This window comes from Taudactylus pleione, unplaced genomic scaffold (assembly GCF_031769625.1).
Source record: "Taudactylus pleione unplaced genomic scaffold, aTauple2 ptg000004l, whole genome shotgun sequence".
NCBI lineage: Eukaryota > Metazoa > Chordata > Amphibia > Anura > Myobatrachidae > Taudactylus > Taudactylus pleione.
This window is the reverse complement of record NW_028284407.1, coordinates 7,624,859-7,639,866: the sequence shown is the minus strand read 5'-3', so window position 1 is coordinate 7,639,866 and position 15,008 is coordinate 7,624,859. Positions and strand designations below refer to the sequence as shown.

Sequence of the window (15,008 nt, the reverse complement as noted above, 5' to 3'; positions counted from 1 at the left end):
GTGCTCAATGTCGTTCATGACATTGAGCACAGCCGCTGAACGATATCATTAACGATATCGTTCAGCGCCGGGCTCTCTCCCCCATTCCCTGACATGCAGCAACCTGACGAGATCGTCAGGTTGGCCTGCATGTCAGCCCGATGAACGATAATGACGAACGACCCGCGGGAACGCGCGTCGTCGTTATCGTTCATCTTTTTGGGGTTAAAAATGGACAATAAAGTGGACGACTGAACGATATCGTTATCGTTCAGTCGTCCACTTTATCGCCCAGTGTGTACGCACCTTAAATGTAAACACATGTTTAGTTTTGTGTTAGCTGTTTCATGTACAGTTGTGTATAAGCGACAGGTTTGCTTAAAACCAAAACATAACCGCTTTGTGTGTTTTTTTTTGGTAATTAATGTTTGTGTGATGCCCCTGTTTTATTTCTCCCCTGTCTGGAGATTCCCTTATATAGAAACCTTTTTAGGTGAGGGTCGTGCAAGGTCAGAGCTGCTGAACGTTCAGACTTTGCCGTCTGCGGATTAAATCAGTGATACAGCCAGTTATGTTGCTTCCATAAAGTCTTTGTGTGCAGCTGGAGCTACTCCTTCTGTTTTGTAGTTTTATGCAGAAACTAATACAGGTTTTCTCCAAAGTGTAGCTGTTATTTAATTTTAAGCATTTTCATTCTAATTCTGTTTTATTCTTGGATCTTATTTTACACAGACTTGTCCACATTTGATTAGGTTAAACACATTCGGGGGTATCCAATTAGCAGAGCTAAAGTAGCGCTGCTAATTGATCGCAACGGGGCTATCCTATTAGCTGCGAAGTGCCGCCCGACGCTGGCACTTATCGTTGATATTTTTCGGGACCTGATGTGTCCCAAAAAAATAATCCTCGATAAGTGCCGTTTTCTCACCACCTAACTGGCGAAAACACACAGGTCAGCGAGCTTATCGCAGGTCCTATGTGTTTTCGGGAGAATTATCCTATTATTTCAACGGAAATCATAGGATAGGGTGAAAAATTGGGGCAGATGTATAAAGCTCTGGAAAGTGATAAAGCGCAGATTGATAAACGACCAACTAATCAGCTCCCAACTGTCATATTACCGGCTGTGTTTGAAAAATGATAGTTGGGAGCTGATTGGTCGTTTATCACTCTCCAGTGATTGTCTCATGATGTCATCGGCATAAAGAGAATATCTTGTGATCTGTATTTCACTTAGTGGACTGCAGCCTAAAGCAGAGTTATAATGTCCCTGTTCTCTCCTTTTCCTTACTAATATGATTGGAGTTTCCTGGAACCTAATAAGTCTTTGTTTTGCATTTTCTGATTATTTTACTTTAATCTATTGCATTGTGGTTGCCTTCCTAAACATTTTTACTAAATCAGAAAGAGGTAAACCAGATGCGCTGGATAATGTCTTCAAATAATACTTAAATATTTATTTTATTAAAAATATAAAATATTATTACAGTGTCACATATAAAGTTGTTATATAAACAATTACTACAGCTTTGCCTATCAAACCACATGAACCAAAATGAAGGATCTTGATTGCCTACAAAGTATGTGAGCAGTTCATATATCAGTCTGAATCTTCACAAAAAGATTTAAATCGGCAGTCTTTATTTTAGGCAGTCTGTTAGTGGGGTTTGTAGCACGTGGTGCCGGAGGGTTCTCTATACCTGGTGGTCCGTAGGTAGAGTGGGGGTTGTAGGAGCAGCATCCAAATCTAGCTGTGGCTCTTAGCCCAGCTGCACAGACCCCTCCATCCAGGATTCAGTGAACTGCTGCAGGGTCTGATAATGGCAGCTCTTGAGTTTGCCTGAACTCAGGATGGCTGGCTGGTAGTCCCAGACAGCTATTAGCTACACTGGGGACCTGGGTAACAGTAGTAGGTGGACTGCTGCTGCACTGTTTGGCTGTCCACCCCCTGGAGCCCATTTTCTGCTATAGGAAGCAGCATATCTTCGGGAAGTACTTTTAGGTGGGAGATCTAGTAGGCATTAGATCCCTCATCTAGCCTTCCATCTAAAGGTGCATATCCACTACGCGACCCAGGGAAGACAGTACGATTATGACATCGTAATCGTACCGTTGTTCCCCATCCCCTGCAGTGCCTACACTGAACGTTTAGTCGCTCAGTGTAGGCACCCTCCACCATCCCCGAACGACAGATTGAATGGCATGTTTGGGCAATGATTGATGTCTGAAATGACCAGCGGGAGCGCCCATCGCTGGTCGTTTCCGACATTTTAGTGCCCGATTCATGCACGATTAATGGACGACTGAACGATAACGATGTCGTTATCGTTCAGTCGTCCATTAATAATTGCTAGTGGACATGCGCCTTAATTATCCAATTATAAAAGAGTGAAAAGGCACTAGGCGGCATGTTCTCCCTGGCAGCTGTGGACAGTGAGAGGAACACACCCATCTGCCACTGGATACATTGTATCAAAGTGTGAAACACCTTCAAGTGGATGCACAGTGCAAGCATCCACATGGATTGGTCTAAAGTAGAGTTATGTAAGTAAGATCACTAGGGTTGCATCTTGCAGAGTAAGCCCATGTGATCACTGTGACATTGCAATGTTTGGTATTCTTAATAAAACAAATATTTCAATAATTTCACTGCGCTACCGAGAAAATGTTCCCAACGTGAAAATATTTACTTTTGATTGATTTCAGCATGCGTAGAACGAATGACATTTAAAACTCTGTTAGCTCTTGGTTCCGAGATGGAGCCCATTTATGATGAAACAAGAGATTTTCGTTGTCTAGAAAATACATAGGTTGGCAAACCTGAATGCCGGAATGCTGAGTCTTATTACGCCATGGAGGAGAAAAGGGGGGGGGCTGGGCTGCACATCCGAATCTTAAACATAATAAGAGGTGCTACCATGCTGAGACCTGTAGTTCTAATGCAGAAAAAAGGAAATGCAGGTGCACGCTCTTAGCACTAAGAATCCTGATGATCAAAATATTTCTAATAAACTACATCAAAGAACATGTGTTTTATTTTTTATTTTTTTTAAATAAGTTTCTTAGTACGTTTGGCCAAAGATGTTTGTCCACCTACCACGTCACGGTGAACCTCATAAGGTGGGTCCTAATACTGATTTATCTAGAACTTTAATAGAGCCCATTTAAATGTGTGTACTGCATTGTAAAGAACCCATAGCAATAAAAATCACCTGGGATAGCCCAAGAGAAAAGGGGTCTCACATTCAAATGTACCTGCAGGCTAATATCTCCTTGAGTTATTGTTCAATTGCATTCCACTTGTTCTCTTATTTACTTTACTAAATGCATCGCTGTTTGGCATCCTTCAGCAAACTTTTGGCCTGATTCAGCAAGGATCGCTATTCTGCTAATACGTACACAACGTTAGCGGTGATATGCAAATAATTGCATTCACATTGTGGCTGCCTAACATAAGAATATCCACTTCACCTTACACACATCCATATACTTTGGCAACATAGCAAAATAATCGGTAACATCGGACCCATATGCACAGTTAAGACAGGTCAGACCTCACTCAGGAACTGCTAACTTCAGCACACACTATGAGACTGCATATGGAATCACAGTGGCTAATTTATGCACACCCCTGCAACGCCGTTGAAACGCACTTGCTCTCTTGCGTTCGTCCGGCCACCACTCCCGTCACCATACTCCAACAAACCTCTCCTTAGGCAGGCCTCTTTGTGACAAACTTCCCCATCCACAGTCCTAAGGTCTTCGAAGGAAGTAGGACCTGTAACGGTGCAAAGCAAACTTCGGAGATAGAAGCATTCAAAATTTGTCGGATGTACAGTGTAAACACGGCCAAGAGCTTCTGTTGCTCTGATGCCAGGATGGCTGTGTTCTTCCTGGTTGCTGGATCGCACTATGAAATGCACAGCAACTACTTCCAGTTCCTTGTACAGCTGTTTCCGGCATTCAGGGTCTCCATGGTGTATAAAATTCATCCAATCGGTTTTACCCTTCAGGGGCTGACAAAGGAATGAACCGTAAGTAGCCTCTGTGCATTCCATAGTGCGGTCCAGCAACCAAGGAGGTAGATAAAAAAGTTTGGTTGACACCATCTAGTTGTGTAAGTTCATGCATGAGCAAGTATGAATAAAAATTTGTGCTGCAGAGCTGCGTTTTTGCATCCCAGTATAGTTGCCATCTTTATGGGCCTGATTCTAAATCAGATGGATCTCTCCTCATGGATGCAGATAACAATTTTTACCATATTCAGACTCATAATAAGCCTGGCTTAATATCAGTAGTGGTTATAAATTCATACAGCATTTAAAAGGTACTGTAAACTCCACGCGAGAGCCATAGTAAATGATGTTCAGAGACTTAGATTATATGTTACAAAATAAAATTCCATAATTCCTTAGTATGTAGCAAAATGCATGTTATAAAATCAAATTATGAAATGAAACAAAAATAACATTTTAATATTTTTATTATTGACCTTGCAGATGGCCCAAGAAGAATGGTGTCCAAATCTGCATCTAACAATAAACCAAACAGGACAATGCTTTTATTCTTCTTTGGTGTTTTAGGTATAGAACCATGAGAGATCTTGGCTTGTAAACTGTGGATTTGTATAGAAAGACAGAAGGAAACTTTTCGCTTTTAGATAGTAGAGATAGATAAGAAAAATAGTAGATAAACTAAATCCTTTTCTAATTCCGTACCTGACCTGTAGAGGACGAATGCTATGCAAAAATTGTGTTTTTTAATTAATTAAAAATGAACAGTAATTAATTTAGAATTAAAATTTTTGTTCTGTTGCCTCCGCTGTGTTTTAATACTCTCGTATGTAAAATTTCACGATCTTGGCTCTTGGCTTGTAAACTGTGGAGTTGTATAGAAGGACCAGTTTTCGCTTTTATATAGTAGAAGATTGAAATAAAATAAAAGTTCTGATTTGGATGTAATTGCAATTAATTTAGTTTAAGGATTGGCAACAGGATGTTTTTCAGCTGCGGCTTTCCACAAAAAAATATCCATTATTTATTTTTTTAGGAACACAAATAAAATACTCTACAGCGATTTTGAGGTTTCAAATGCCCCCCCAAGCCCCCCCCCCCCAAAGAAAAAGTTTACAGGTGACTGTCTAAGCTGTGTAGCTGCTGCTGTCCTGAGGCCTGATTCAGCACGGATCGCACGGCTGCGTTCGCACACACCCGTTAGCTATGAAAATATGCTAATGAATGCAATCACGCGGCAACCGCAACATTATAGCATGACGCCCATCACTGTATAAAGCCGCCCACTGCCCATGACATGCATCCGCAAGTCAGCGAAAAAACATCAGTAACATTGGAACCATTCGCACAGTTGTGGTTGACCATGACCTCCCGCACAAACTGCTAAACTTCCTGTCGCCATCTAGACCTGCCAGCGTATGCTATCGCAGGGGCTTAATTATGCACGCTCCTGTAACGGCGTTTAAATGCACAGGCACGCCTGCGTTTTTCTGACCACCCCACGTCACCACCCTCAAACGGTCACTTCCTGTCAATCACTGTGTGAAGACTCTGCTTGCTCACTGCGATCGCTTCACGCGCGCGCACTGCGATGCATGCAAACATCAACCGGCTGCGTGCGAACGCAGCCGTGCGATCCTTTCTGAATCAGGCCCCTAGTCTGACATCATTGGCTTCACTACTGCTCTACTCTTCTGTAGTGTCGCTATAGGTAATCTGCTGGTCTGACATCTTCCAATAAAAATTTAAGGGGTATATTTTGGGAACATATTTACAGTATGTGATATGTACAGATGTAAGTGCATTACAGTAGGGGGTGTCACAGTGGTAATTAGTATTATATTTATTTATTTTTTGTCATGAAAAATGCTGCAACTATGATCCTGTAGCCGTCCAATAAAGGTTATTATTAGAAGACGTGACACTAGCAATTTTCCACTCACTCTATACAATAGATGACACAGATTTAGCCCAGCAGGTAAATGCTACTGGAAATTGTACCTCCTATTGAAATCAGTGGCAACTTCCGATTGGGTAAGAAATAGATCTTATTGGTAGCTGTTTTTTTTTTTCTCTTCTGCATCTCCTATCTATAAATATAGAGTGTTTCCTGTAAAATGTGATTACCAATAATTTATTTACGGTATTTAAATTGAAGGAAAGAAAATGATTAATAGTATTGCTCAAGGACTACAGAAAACTGCAGATGAAAGATTGTCAGAATTACTATAACCCCAGCCTCTTGCCTAATTCCAAACTGTTAAGTGTGTTCAGAGGCAAAGTAACGGTTATATTAGTGATTTAGAAGATTATTATAGTGAACTTGGTTAGATAATGAGACACAATTTTGATGTCCGCATAGTACATTATGTAGACAAAAGTGATTGGACACTGACAGCAAATAGATCAACGAGATTTTATTGACGTCGGTACTTTGTAGGACCACCACGTGCAGTGATTACTGCAGACACTCTTCCTGGCAAACTGTCCACAAGTTCCTGGATTGTAGCAGACGGTATGTTTTGCCATTCCGCCTTAAGTACAGTGATCAACTGTGACACTGAAGAAGGTTGAGTCGGCCTAGAACACACCCGTAACTCTAATTTGTCCCAGAGGTTCTCAATGGGGTTAAGATCTGGACTCTGAGCGGGCCTGTCAATCTGGGTTACCGAATTTTCTGTATACCAGTCTACCGTCACCATGGAAACAGGACAGGTGGCATTGTCATCCTGATAAAAACATTAGTTGTTTCCGTAAAACTGTAGGGAGCACATAGTTAACGAGAACATCTCTATACTTCTTGTTTTATACATTCACGAACACGTGTCTGCTGCAAGAGCACACCATTTCGCTTGCACAGGGGTGTCCAATCACTTTTGTCTACATAGTGTAGAAGATTTTATAATCAGTCACAACATGTTTTAAGGCCATATTCAATTTGGAGCGAATAGTTAATTGCCAGACTTTTCGCCGTCATTGGAGGTTTTGGTGTCAAACTTATCGCGCGCGGCCCCGCTTATCGGGACCCGGCAAAACCTAAATTGTCAAAGACCGGTCATTTTTGGGGAAATCATCCTGACACCCCCCTAAAGATGCTCTGACATGGGGGTTCACTATGGGTACCCCCGATTAGCCCTACTAAAGGTGTTTGGGTTCTTTAAATGGTCTCAATAGACGCAATTTAGCATCTTTGGGAGAGTGGTGAAGAATAGCGTTTAGCAACTTTTTTTGGCCAAAATAAGTATTCTCATCAAATTTGGGGTACATGAAAATGGGTGCAGGCATAGTTCAAAATCACTAAAATCAACCTTTAAAGTGCACCAAAAAACGCACCTTCAGTAAACACCTGCAATAATAGAAAAAAAAACCTCGGCCATACTTGCAGACCCCCCAAAGGCTATTTTGCTAGTTTTTGAAGTTGTACCCCAACTTTTAAATTTTTCGCCCACTTTTTCAAAGTACTTTTTTTGGGTGTCCTTTGTGGGTTTTTTTTAGAGTTTTTTGACGCAGTTGGCGTCAAGGGGGGTGAACAAAGGGTGCAGAATGGTTTCCGCACCTCTGCACCCCAAAACCCCAATTCTGCACTTTTTTCCGCCGGGTATTCAAAGGCGAAACTTTATCGCCTATTACATTGCATTGCGTTTTTGCATGGCAAAAAGATGCAAAAATTGAATATGGGGATAAGTGAAATCGGCGAAAATGACGACATGGGGGAAAAAGTTTAGCCAAAAACGGCTTTTCGCACCAAATTGAATACGGCCCTTAGTCTTATTATCGATTGAGTGCAGTTTCATATTATGTAACATGGGCTATAAGGAAAAAGGTCAGTGTAGCTCCATGTTTGGAGGGTACAGAGTTACTATGTTTAATTTACACTATTTTATAAAATATGATGTATTCAGTGTACCATGGCAGTGTTAATATAAAATGGGCAAAAAATTTACTTGTTTCCCTGAACAATCCAATTTAATTAGTTGTTAATTTTACTCAGCAGAAATGCTTTATTAGATTCTTACCACTAGATGGCACTGTTATCAGAGTAGTCAGCCCCTGTGATTGATTATGCTGATCTGTATAATTTCCATTTGTGATGCCACAGTAACTAAATATCACTACTGGATTTAAATTGTCTTTACAAAGTGCACACTGGGCCTGATTCAGAGGCCCAGTGTGCACCCAGCGTAGCTCTAAATCAGGGTGGCCGCTTTTTTTTTTTTCTTTACCCGGCCTCCTGGCTGCTCGCTAAGCTGTGGGTGACCACCCACAGCTTTTGCGAGCGGCCAGGTGATGGTTGCGGCCATCGGGTTTGTGACGAGACCCCTGTGGTAGGGTCTCGTTCCCGCAAGCCCCAGTGAGCTTCCTGCTCTAATAGAGCAGGAAGCTCACTACTGACATCACGAGTGATGTCAGTAGGGCCGCCCACAAACGGCAGGCGGTCCTTCAGGAACGCCTCCGTTTGGTCAGCCACCCCCCCTCCCCGCCTACAAAATGGGGCGAGCTGTCAATCAACATCGACAGCCGCCACGTTTTGTTGCGAGCCCCCGAGCAAGTGATTTCTCGCTCGCTGCGGGGCTCGCGCATGTGCGGCGTGTGCACTGCCCGTTCATCGACCCGCTTGCGAGCAGGTCTGAATCAAGCCCACTGTCTTTTTAAATATGTTTGTGATCTCATTTGTGCACCAAAAGTAATGGGGTGATTCAATTCAGCGGGAATTGAATAGCGCCGGGAGGGAGCTCCCGGAGCTATTCAATTCAGCGCACTGTTTAGTCCGAATAATGATTTCTTCTCGCACTCTCCTGAGGGTGTGAGGAGAAATCCGTCTAAAGTGCCAGCCGCAAGGCTGTTTTCCAGCTTAGTGCAGCGCTAACAGGTTAACACCCAGGTTAAGTAGCTAGAACCAGCTTTCTCAGACTTAACGGCTTCCCGTCAGAGTAAGCATCGCAGTGAATTGAATAGCTCCGGGAGCTCCCTCTCGGCGCTTTTCAACTGCTGAATTGAATCGCCCCCGTATGTTTATAAAATTGCAATGGTCTTTTTGATAGGTAGGTAGGCAAAAATGTGTTACATGTCTGAGGATTTATGTAGTTATCTGCATATGGTGTGGTTATGGCGTTACACTCACCAATAGATACAGGCAAAGCTCTCAGAGGTGTTATCATACTATCTATCACATAGGGGTGTAGCTGTAAATTGCATCATGTTTTTTAATTGACCAAGCAACGTACATGTTGTGCAGCCCTAATGTGCTACTTTATTGTCAGAAACTGCTTATTTGGAAGATTTCAATCATTCATTAGATTGGTGTAGGTGGTGGTTTGATCTGATAACTTGATTGGTAAGATATGGACATTAAGGTTTTATGTGGCCAGTTTAATCACATATATCATATATTAGGCAATAATTGAACTGAAAAAGATACTACAGATGTAGCACAGAGGTACTGTAAGATGTATGTGGACACAAGTCGTGTTAAACGTAACGCGTGAGCGCCATTGACCTCGGTAGTGCCGAGCATCTTTTTGTGGTATTTTTTATATGCATGCAAAATACTACGATACAGCGTCAATGACTGTGACGCTGTAACGTAGCCTTTCACATGCATATACACCTGCAGCCGCACACAGAATATAGGCATGCTGCATATCATTGTAATCGGCACAAAAAAAAAGTGAAAGCCGCACAAAACAGATGATTGGTGCTACCGAGTCAAGCCACTGCATGGCGCGACTTGAAGGGCTGTTAAATGGGCGAGGAAGTAAGCTGTATGTGGACACATCTGTACATTGTGGATTCTTCATAGTACTCTCCTCTGTAGTATGTATTAATCCTGTTTACACAATTATGCAGCTGTACAGATTTTGTTCTAGTTCAGGAGTAGGCAACTTGTGGCACTCCAGTAGATTGTGTTAAGGATGCATTTAGAACTCTTGGCTTCATATGTGTGTTCAAGATAATGATTTTTTTCATTTATATACTGTATAACATGTTCTGGCAATTTTTTTTTTTTTCTTCTGACGATTTCTGTTAAGCTTTTCCATTTGTCTTTCAGATAATGATGAGTACAGACCTCCTGTATGGAAGTCTTACTGTAAGTATTCCCCAATGCTGTCCTGTACGTTTATGGAAGGTGCTCCCCCGGAAATCGTATTGGCAGATACAAGATAGAGCTTGCTGACCAGATATTTGCAAATCACAATGTTGGGCCTTCTGCTATCTCCACCTTCTGAGGAGAACCAGAAAGTTATCTAAAGACCAAAACCAAACAGGAAAAACCTTGTAACTTATGAGAGGGTTTCAAAAAACAAAAATGAAAAAAAAAAAAGTAGTAAAAATGACTTACCTACCCTTTACCTAAATGGTTTATGTAAAAAAAAATGTTTATCCTTCAACCTAATTTACACCAGTGAAGACTCTTTGATAAAAATCCACAGAGAACACGTATTGCAGAACATTCCTCAGCAGAAATGTCTGAACGGCATCAACCTGTGCCCTTAATTACTTTTAAAAGCTCCAGCGACAATAGTAAATTGCATTGACTGAAGTTACGGGTCTTACATAGAGCTTCACAGCAGCTTATTTCCCATTTTCTTTCCTTATGTAGAGGCCCGATTTTATCAGAGATTTATATTTAGCTATATTAGTTTCCTATCTAAAATATAATTATCATGATATAAATGCATGAAAGCGACGTGTGATTTTTTTTTTTTCTTCCAGTGTATCAGCTACAGCAAGAGGCCCCACACCCTCGAAGGATTACCTGCACACGTGAGGTACGTTTCCTGCCACTCCTATAGTGTTAAACAATTGTACAGCCTATGTGACAGATGCAGTTTCTTTTACATTTATAGTCAGTCAGTCTCTTTCTCTCTCTCTGCCCCCCCCCCTCTCTCCCCCCCCTTCCCCCCCCTCTCCCCCCCCCCTCTCCCCCCCCCCTCTCTCCCCCCCCTCTCTCCCCCCGCCTCTCTCCCCCCCCTCTCTCTCCCCCCCCCTCTCTCCCCTTCTTTTTCTCTCTCTCCCCCTCTCTTTTTCTCTTTCTCTCTCTTTTTCTCTCTCTTTTTCTCTCTCTTTTTCTCTCTCTCTTTTTCTCTCTCTCTTTTTCTCTCTCTCTTTTTCTCTCTCTTTTTCTCTCTCTCTTTTTCTCTCTCTCTTTTTTTCTCTCTCTTTTTCTCTTTTTCTCTCTCTTTTTCTCTCTCTTTTTCTCTCTCTTTTTCTATCTCTCTTTTTCTCTCTCTCTTTTTCTCTCTCTCTTTTTCTCTCTCTCTTTTTCTCTTTTTCTCTTTTTCTCTTTCTCTCTTTTTCTCTTTCTCTCTTTTTCTCTTTCTCTCTTTCTCTCTTTTTCTCTTTCTCTCTTTTTCTCTTTCTCTCTTTTTCTCTTTCTCTCTTTTTCTCTTTCTCTCTTTTTCTCTTTCTCTCTCTTTCTCTCTTTTTCTCTTTCTCTCTTTTTCTCTTTCTCTCTTTTTCTCTTTCTCTCTTTTCTTCTCTTTCTCTCTTTTTCTCTTTTTCTCTCTCTATTTCTCTTTTTCTTTCTCTTTTTCTCTCTCTCACTGTTGAGATGCTGCTGTCTGTATTCTGCTGTCTGTATTCTGCTCGCTGGCATCCCGACCCCTAGGATCCCGTACCCAACCCCTTAAAACCTGGACTGTAAGTGGGGAGTTCCCTTGTTCCTGTTAATGAGAGCAGTGAGGAGGCCATGTGACCGGGAAGTTTATGATGACACAATGCTTCCTGACTTGGGCAAAAATAAGAGACAATTACATCAATGATGAAGATTTTGCTGTGCTCACGGTGTATATCGTTTTGCGTGAAATTGGCGTTTTCAGGATGGGAACCAGGGTGGCGTCAATGTGAGTCTATGGGATTATGGCGTGTGCGTGTAGTTATACTTCTGTACGATTCCGAGTCATACATATGAGAAGTGAAGCCTGTGTCAGACGGATAGCATGCGTTGCGGATGTGGACAGAAAAACAGTGGGCGGAGCAGCTTTCCTCTTGAAGCCGCAAATATCTTCATATTGGCCCTACAGACCCTTTCATTAGCATAAGGTAGTAATTTAGGCTACCGCTGCTTCACACCTACACAGGCACTTTGCGTCCGACTCAGAATCAGCCCTAGTATGTATGATCAACTGTAAGCTTAATTGAAAGGCATGCAAGATATGTAAACTTTAATATTTCTTCCTTTGTATAGTGTTTTTTCTTTCTCTCCAAATGTGTCATTCATCATGACATACAGTAGGTGGCAGTAGGTCCTTGAACTGTATATGTAGCTAGTAAGGCCTCCACAGAGCTTTGTTTTATTTTTATATATATATATATATATATATATATATATACAGTGGTCGAAGTGGGAATTTTGAAGTGGGGGTATGGAAAATGTTGAGTTGTACTTATGCATGCACTGGAAAAGGGGACATGACCACTCAAAAGAGGGTGCGCCAAAAAGACACACACTTTTTTTTATCTGTGTAGTGTATCACACCGTAGTACCCCATATACAAATTATGCCACACAATAGTAGTGCCCACAATGCAATGTCCACAGTAGTAGTGCCCTTATACAGTGCCCACAGTAATAGTACCCTTTATACAATGCCCTGCCCACAGACTGCCTTGTATGAGGGCCACTACTATTGTGGGCACTGTCCATAAAATAAAATAGTGGCAGGATAGGGATGTATTCTTATGCAATCCAGTGCCAGCAGCTGCTGCAGAGGTCACTTGTTCATAAGGAATTACAGGCAAAGGCGCAGAGTTGGGAAAGGAGTGGAGACAGACAGGGAGGCAGGGGTATAGGTGGTCGAGGGCAGAAGGTGGACTAAGAGACAGGTGAGGAGGCATGCTATTAGCTGTCAAAGGACTAGAGGCACGTGATGTGACCAGCGGGTAGGCAGGAGAGGGCTAGAGGTAGGTATTAGGCAGTGAGGAGGTAAGTGGGAGAGGACTAGATGGGGGCAGGGAGAAGGACAAGGAGGCTTGCTGGTAGGCAGTAGAGGACTGGAGGTGGGTATGTGAGGAGTTCAGTTTGAAAAGTGAAAAATAAACTACAATTTCAGATGCTACCTGTTCAGAAATCAGGTCCTCTGAGTGTTAATAATAATTATAATAAAAAGGTGGCAAATTGACTTCCCTCTTAATTTTCTCTTCGTCAGCTCCCCTCTTTTCATTAGTGTGATTGAGCTATAGAGAACTCCCTTGCAGCTCACTGCATCACTTCAATTAGTAGGTTAACGCCGGTGACACCAGCCCCTCCCCCAGTCGCGGCCGCAGCCCCTCCATCCAGGGGCAAAATCAGGATTTGTAAGGGGGGGGTTTCTGCACACAGACACTCAGAGAAGACTACAGACACTTACACTGCACAATACACACATATACACACTGCACATTACACACAGGCACTTACATTGCACATTAGACACATACACACACTGCACATTGCAAACATACACACACTGCACATTACACACAGACACTTACACTGGACATTACACACAGACACTTATACTGCACATTACACACACAGACACTCAGAGCACATTACACACAGAGACACTGCACATTACACACACAGACACTCAGAGCACATTACACACAGAGACACTGCACATTACACACACAGACACTCAGAGCACATTACACACAGTCAGAGACACTCAGAGCACATTACACACAGACACTCAGAGCACATTACACACTGGCACTTACACTGCACATTACACAAAAACACTCAGAGCACATTACACACTGGCACTTACACTGCACATTACACACTGGCACTTACACTGCACATTACACACAGACACTCAGAGCACATTACACACTGACACCTAGCACTGCACACTACACACAGACACTTACACTGCACATTACACACAGACACTCAGAGCACATTACACACTGACACCTAGCATTGGAGATTACACACACACTCTGGCTACAGACGATCTCCCCTCACACCCATGGTATAAAAAGAACTTGCAGGTACCTGTGATGATGTTTGTGGCAGTGCTAAATTAAATTACATGGCATGCTGTCCGGACTTGAGCAGACGAGGAGGAGTGCAGTGAGTGACATCACTGGCACATGGGAGCTGTCAGGGAGGAGCTGCAGCAGCTCCCCTGTACTGCTCAGCCATCTCTAGAGCCACGCGGGAGCTGCCCATTCGGAGCTCACAGACTTCATCGGCCTGATGAGACAGAAACTAAGCTCTCTGTCTCACTTTTAAAAACAAGTAATATTTGTGCGCTGCGGGGATGGATTGGCCTGGCAGGGGGATTTCTAGGTACTCAGAACCCCCCCTGCGTGCTCTACTGCCATCCCCTCCCCCGCTTGCTGCGGCACATGCACACCAGCCCAGTCCGCTGCTAGGATCCAGGCAGGGCGCCTATTCCTAGCTGTGGCAGTGTGGAAGAGCAGAGAAGTAGATCAGTGAGCCCTGGCTTCCAGAAGCAGTGCACCTGGAGCCAGCACCCGGCAGTCTGTCAGCGATTGACCAGCTGCCAGAGTCTGACTCTAGCCGTCTGCAGCCAGTGCCCTCTGATCTGTTCGGAGCCCGGAACTCATGCTTCGTCCAAACCACCTTCCCTGCTGCTCTGAGACAGGAAACAGTAACCACATACACTGACGGCTTCATTCTTATCATGTCCACTTACTACAGTGTATTATTAAGTGAGCCTAACATAAACACCGTAGTAAGCGGACATGATAAGAATGATGGGGAAATGGGGCTCTACACACAGTTTTATTTTATACAACAGACTGGGCACTTACTCTCGTTCGTTCCCTTCCCTCATATTGCGACTGGCTTTAGGGGCTGTCCTACACTGACACTGACTGCCTGTGAGAATTGTCAGTGTAGTGGGCGGAAGCATGTACCTTTCCAGCCCAGCGCTGAAGTCACGCCTCCACCCTCAGCTCTGCCATCTTTTGAAGCTGAAAAAAAAAAGTTTAGTGCAGTGCTCGAAGTGCCGGTATGCCATACCGTTGTATACCGGCTCACTTCGAGCACTGTATATATATA

General features: G+C 43.0%; 1 protein-coding gene across 2 annotated transcripts in view; it reads left to right on the top strand.

Annotated features, from left to right (window-relative positions):
* CHN1 (chimerin 1) overlaps positions 1-15,008 on the top strand; it is a 108,494-nt gene that overhangs the window by 12,518 nt on the left and 80,968 nt on the right. For both annotated transcript variants that reach the window (XM_088473328.1, XM_088473336.1), the window contains 2 exons: positions 10,042-10,080; positions 10,707-10,762. In XM_088473328.1, the coding sequence (XP_088329454.1) occupies positions 10,042-10,080; positions 10,707-10,762 (95 nt within the window). The remainder of the gene's footprint in view (positions 1-10,041; positions 10,081-10,706; positions 10,763-15,008) is intronic.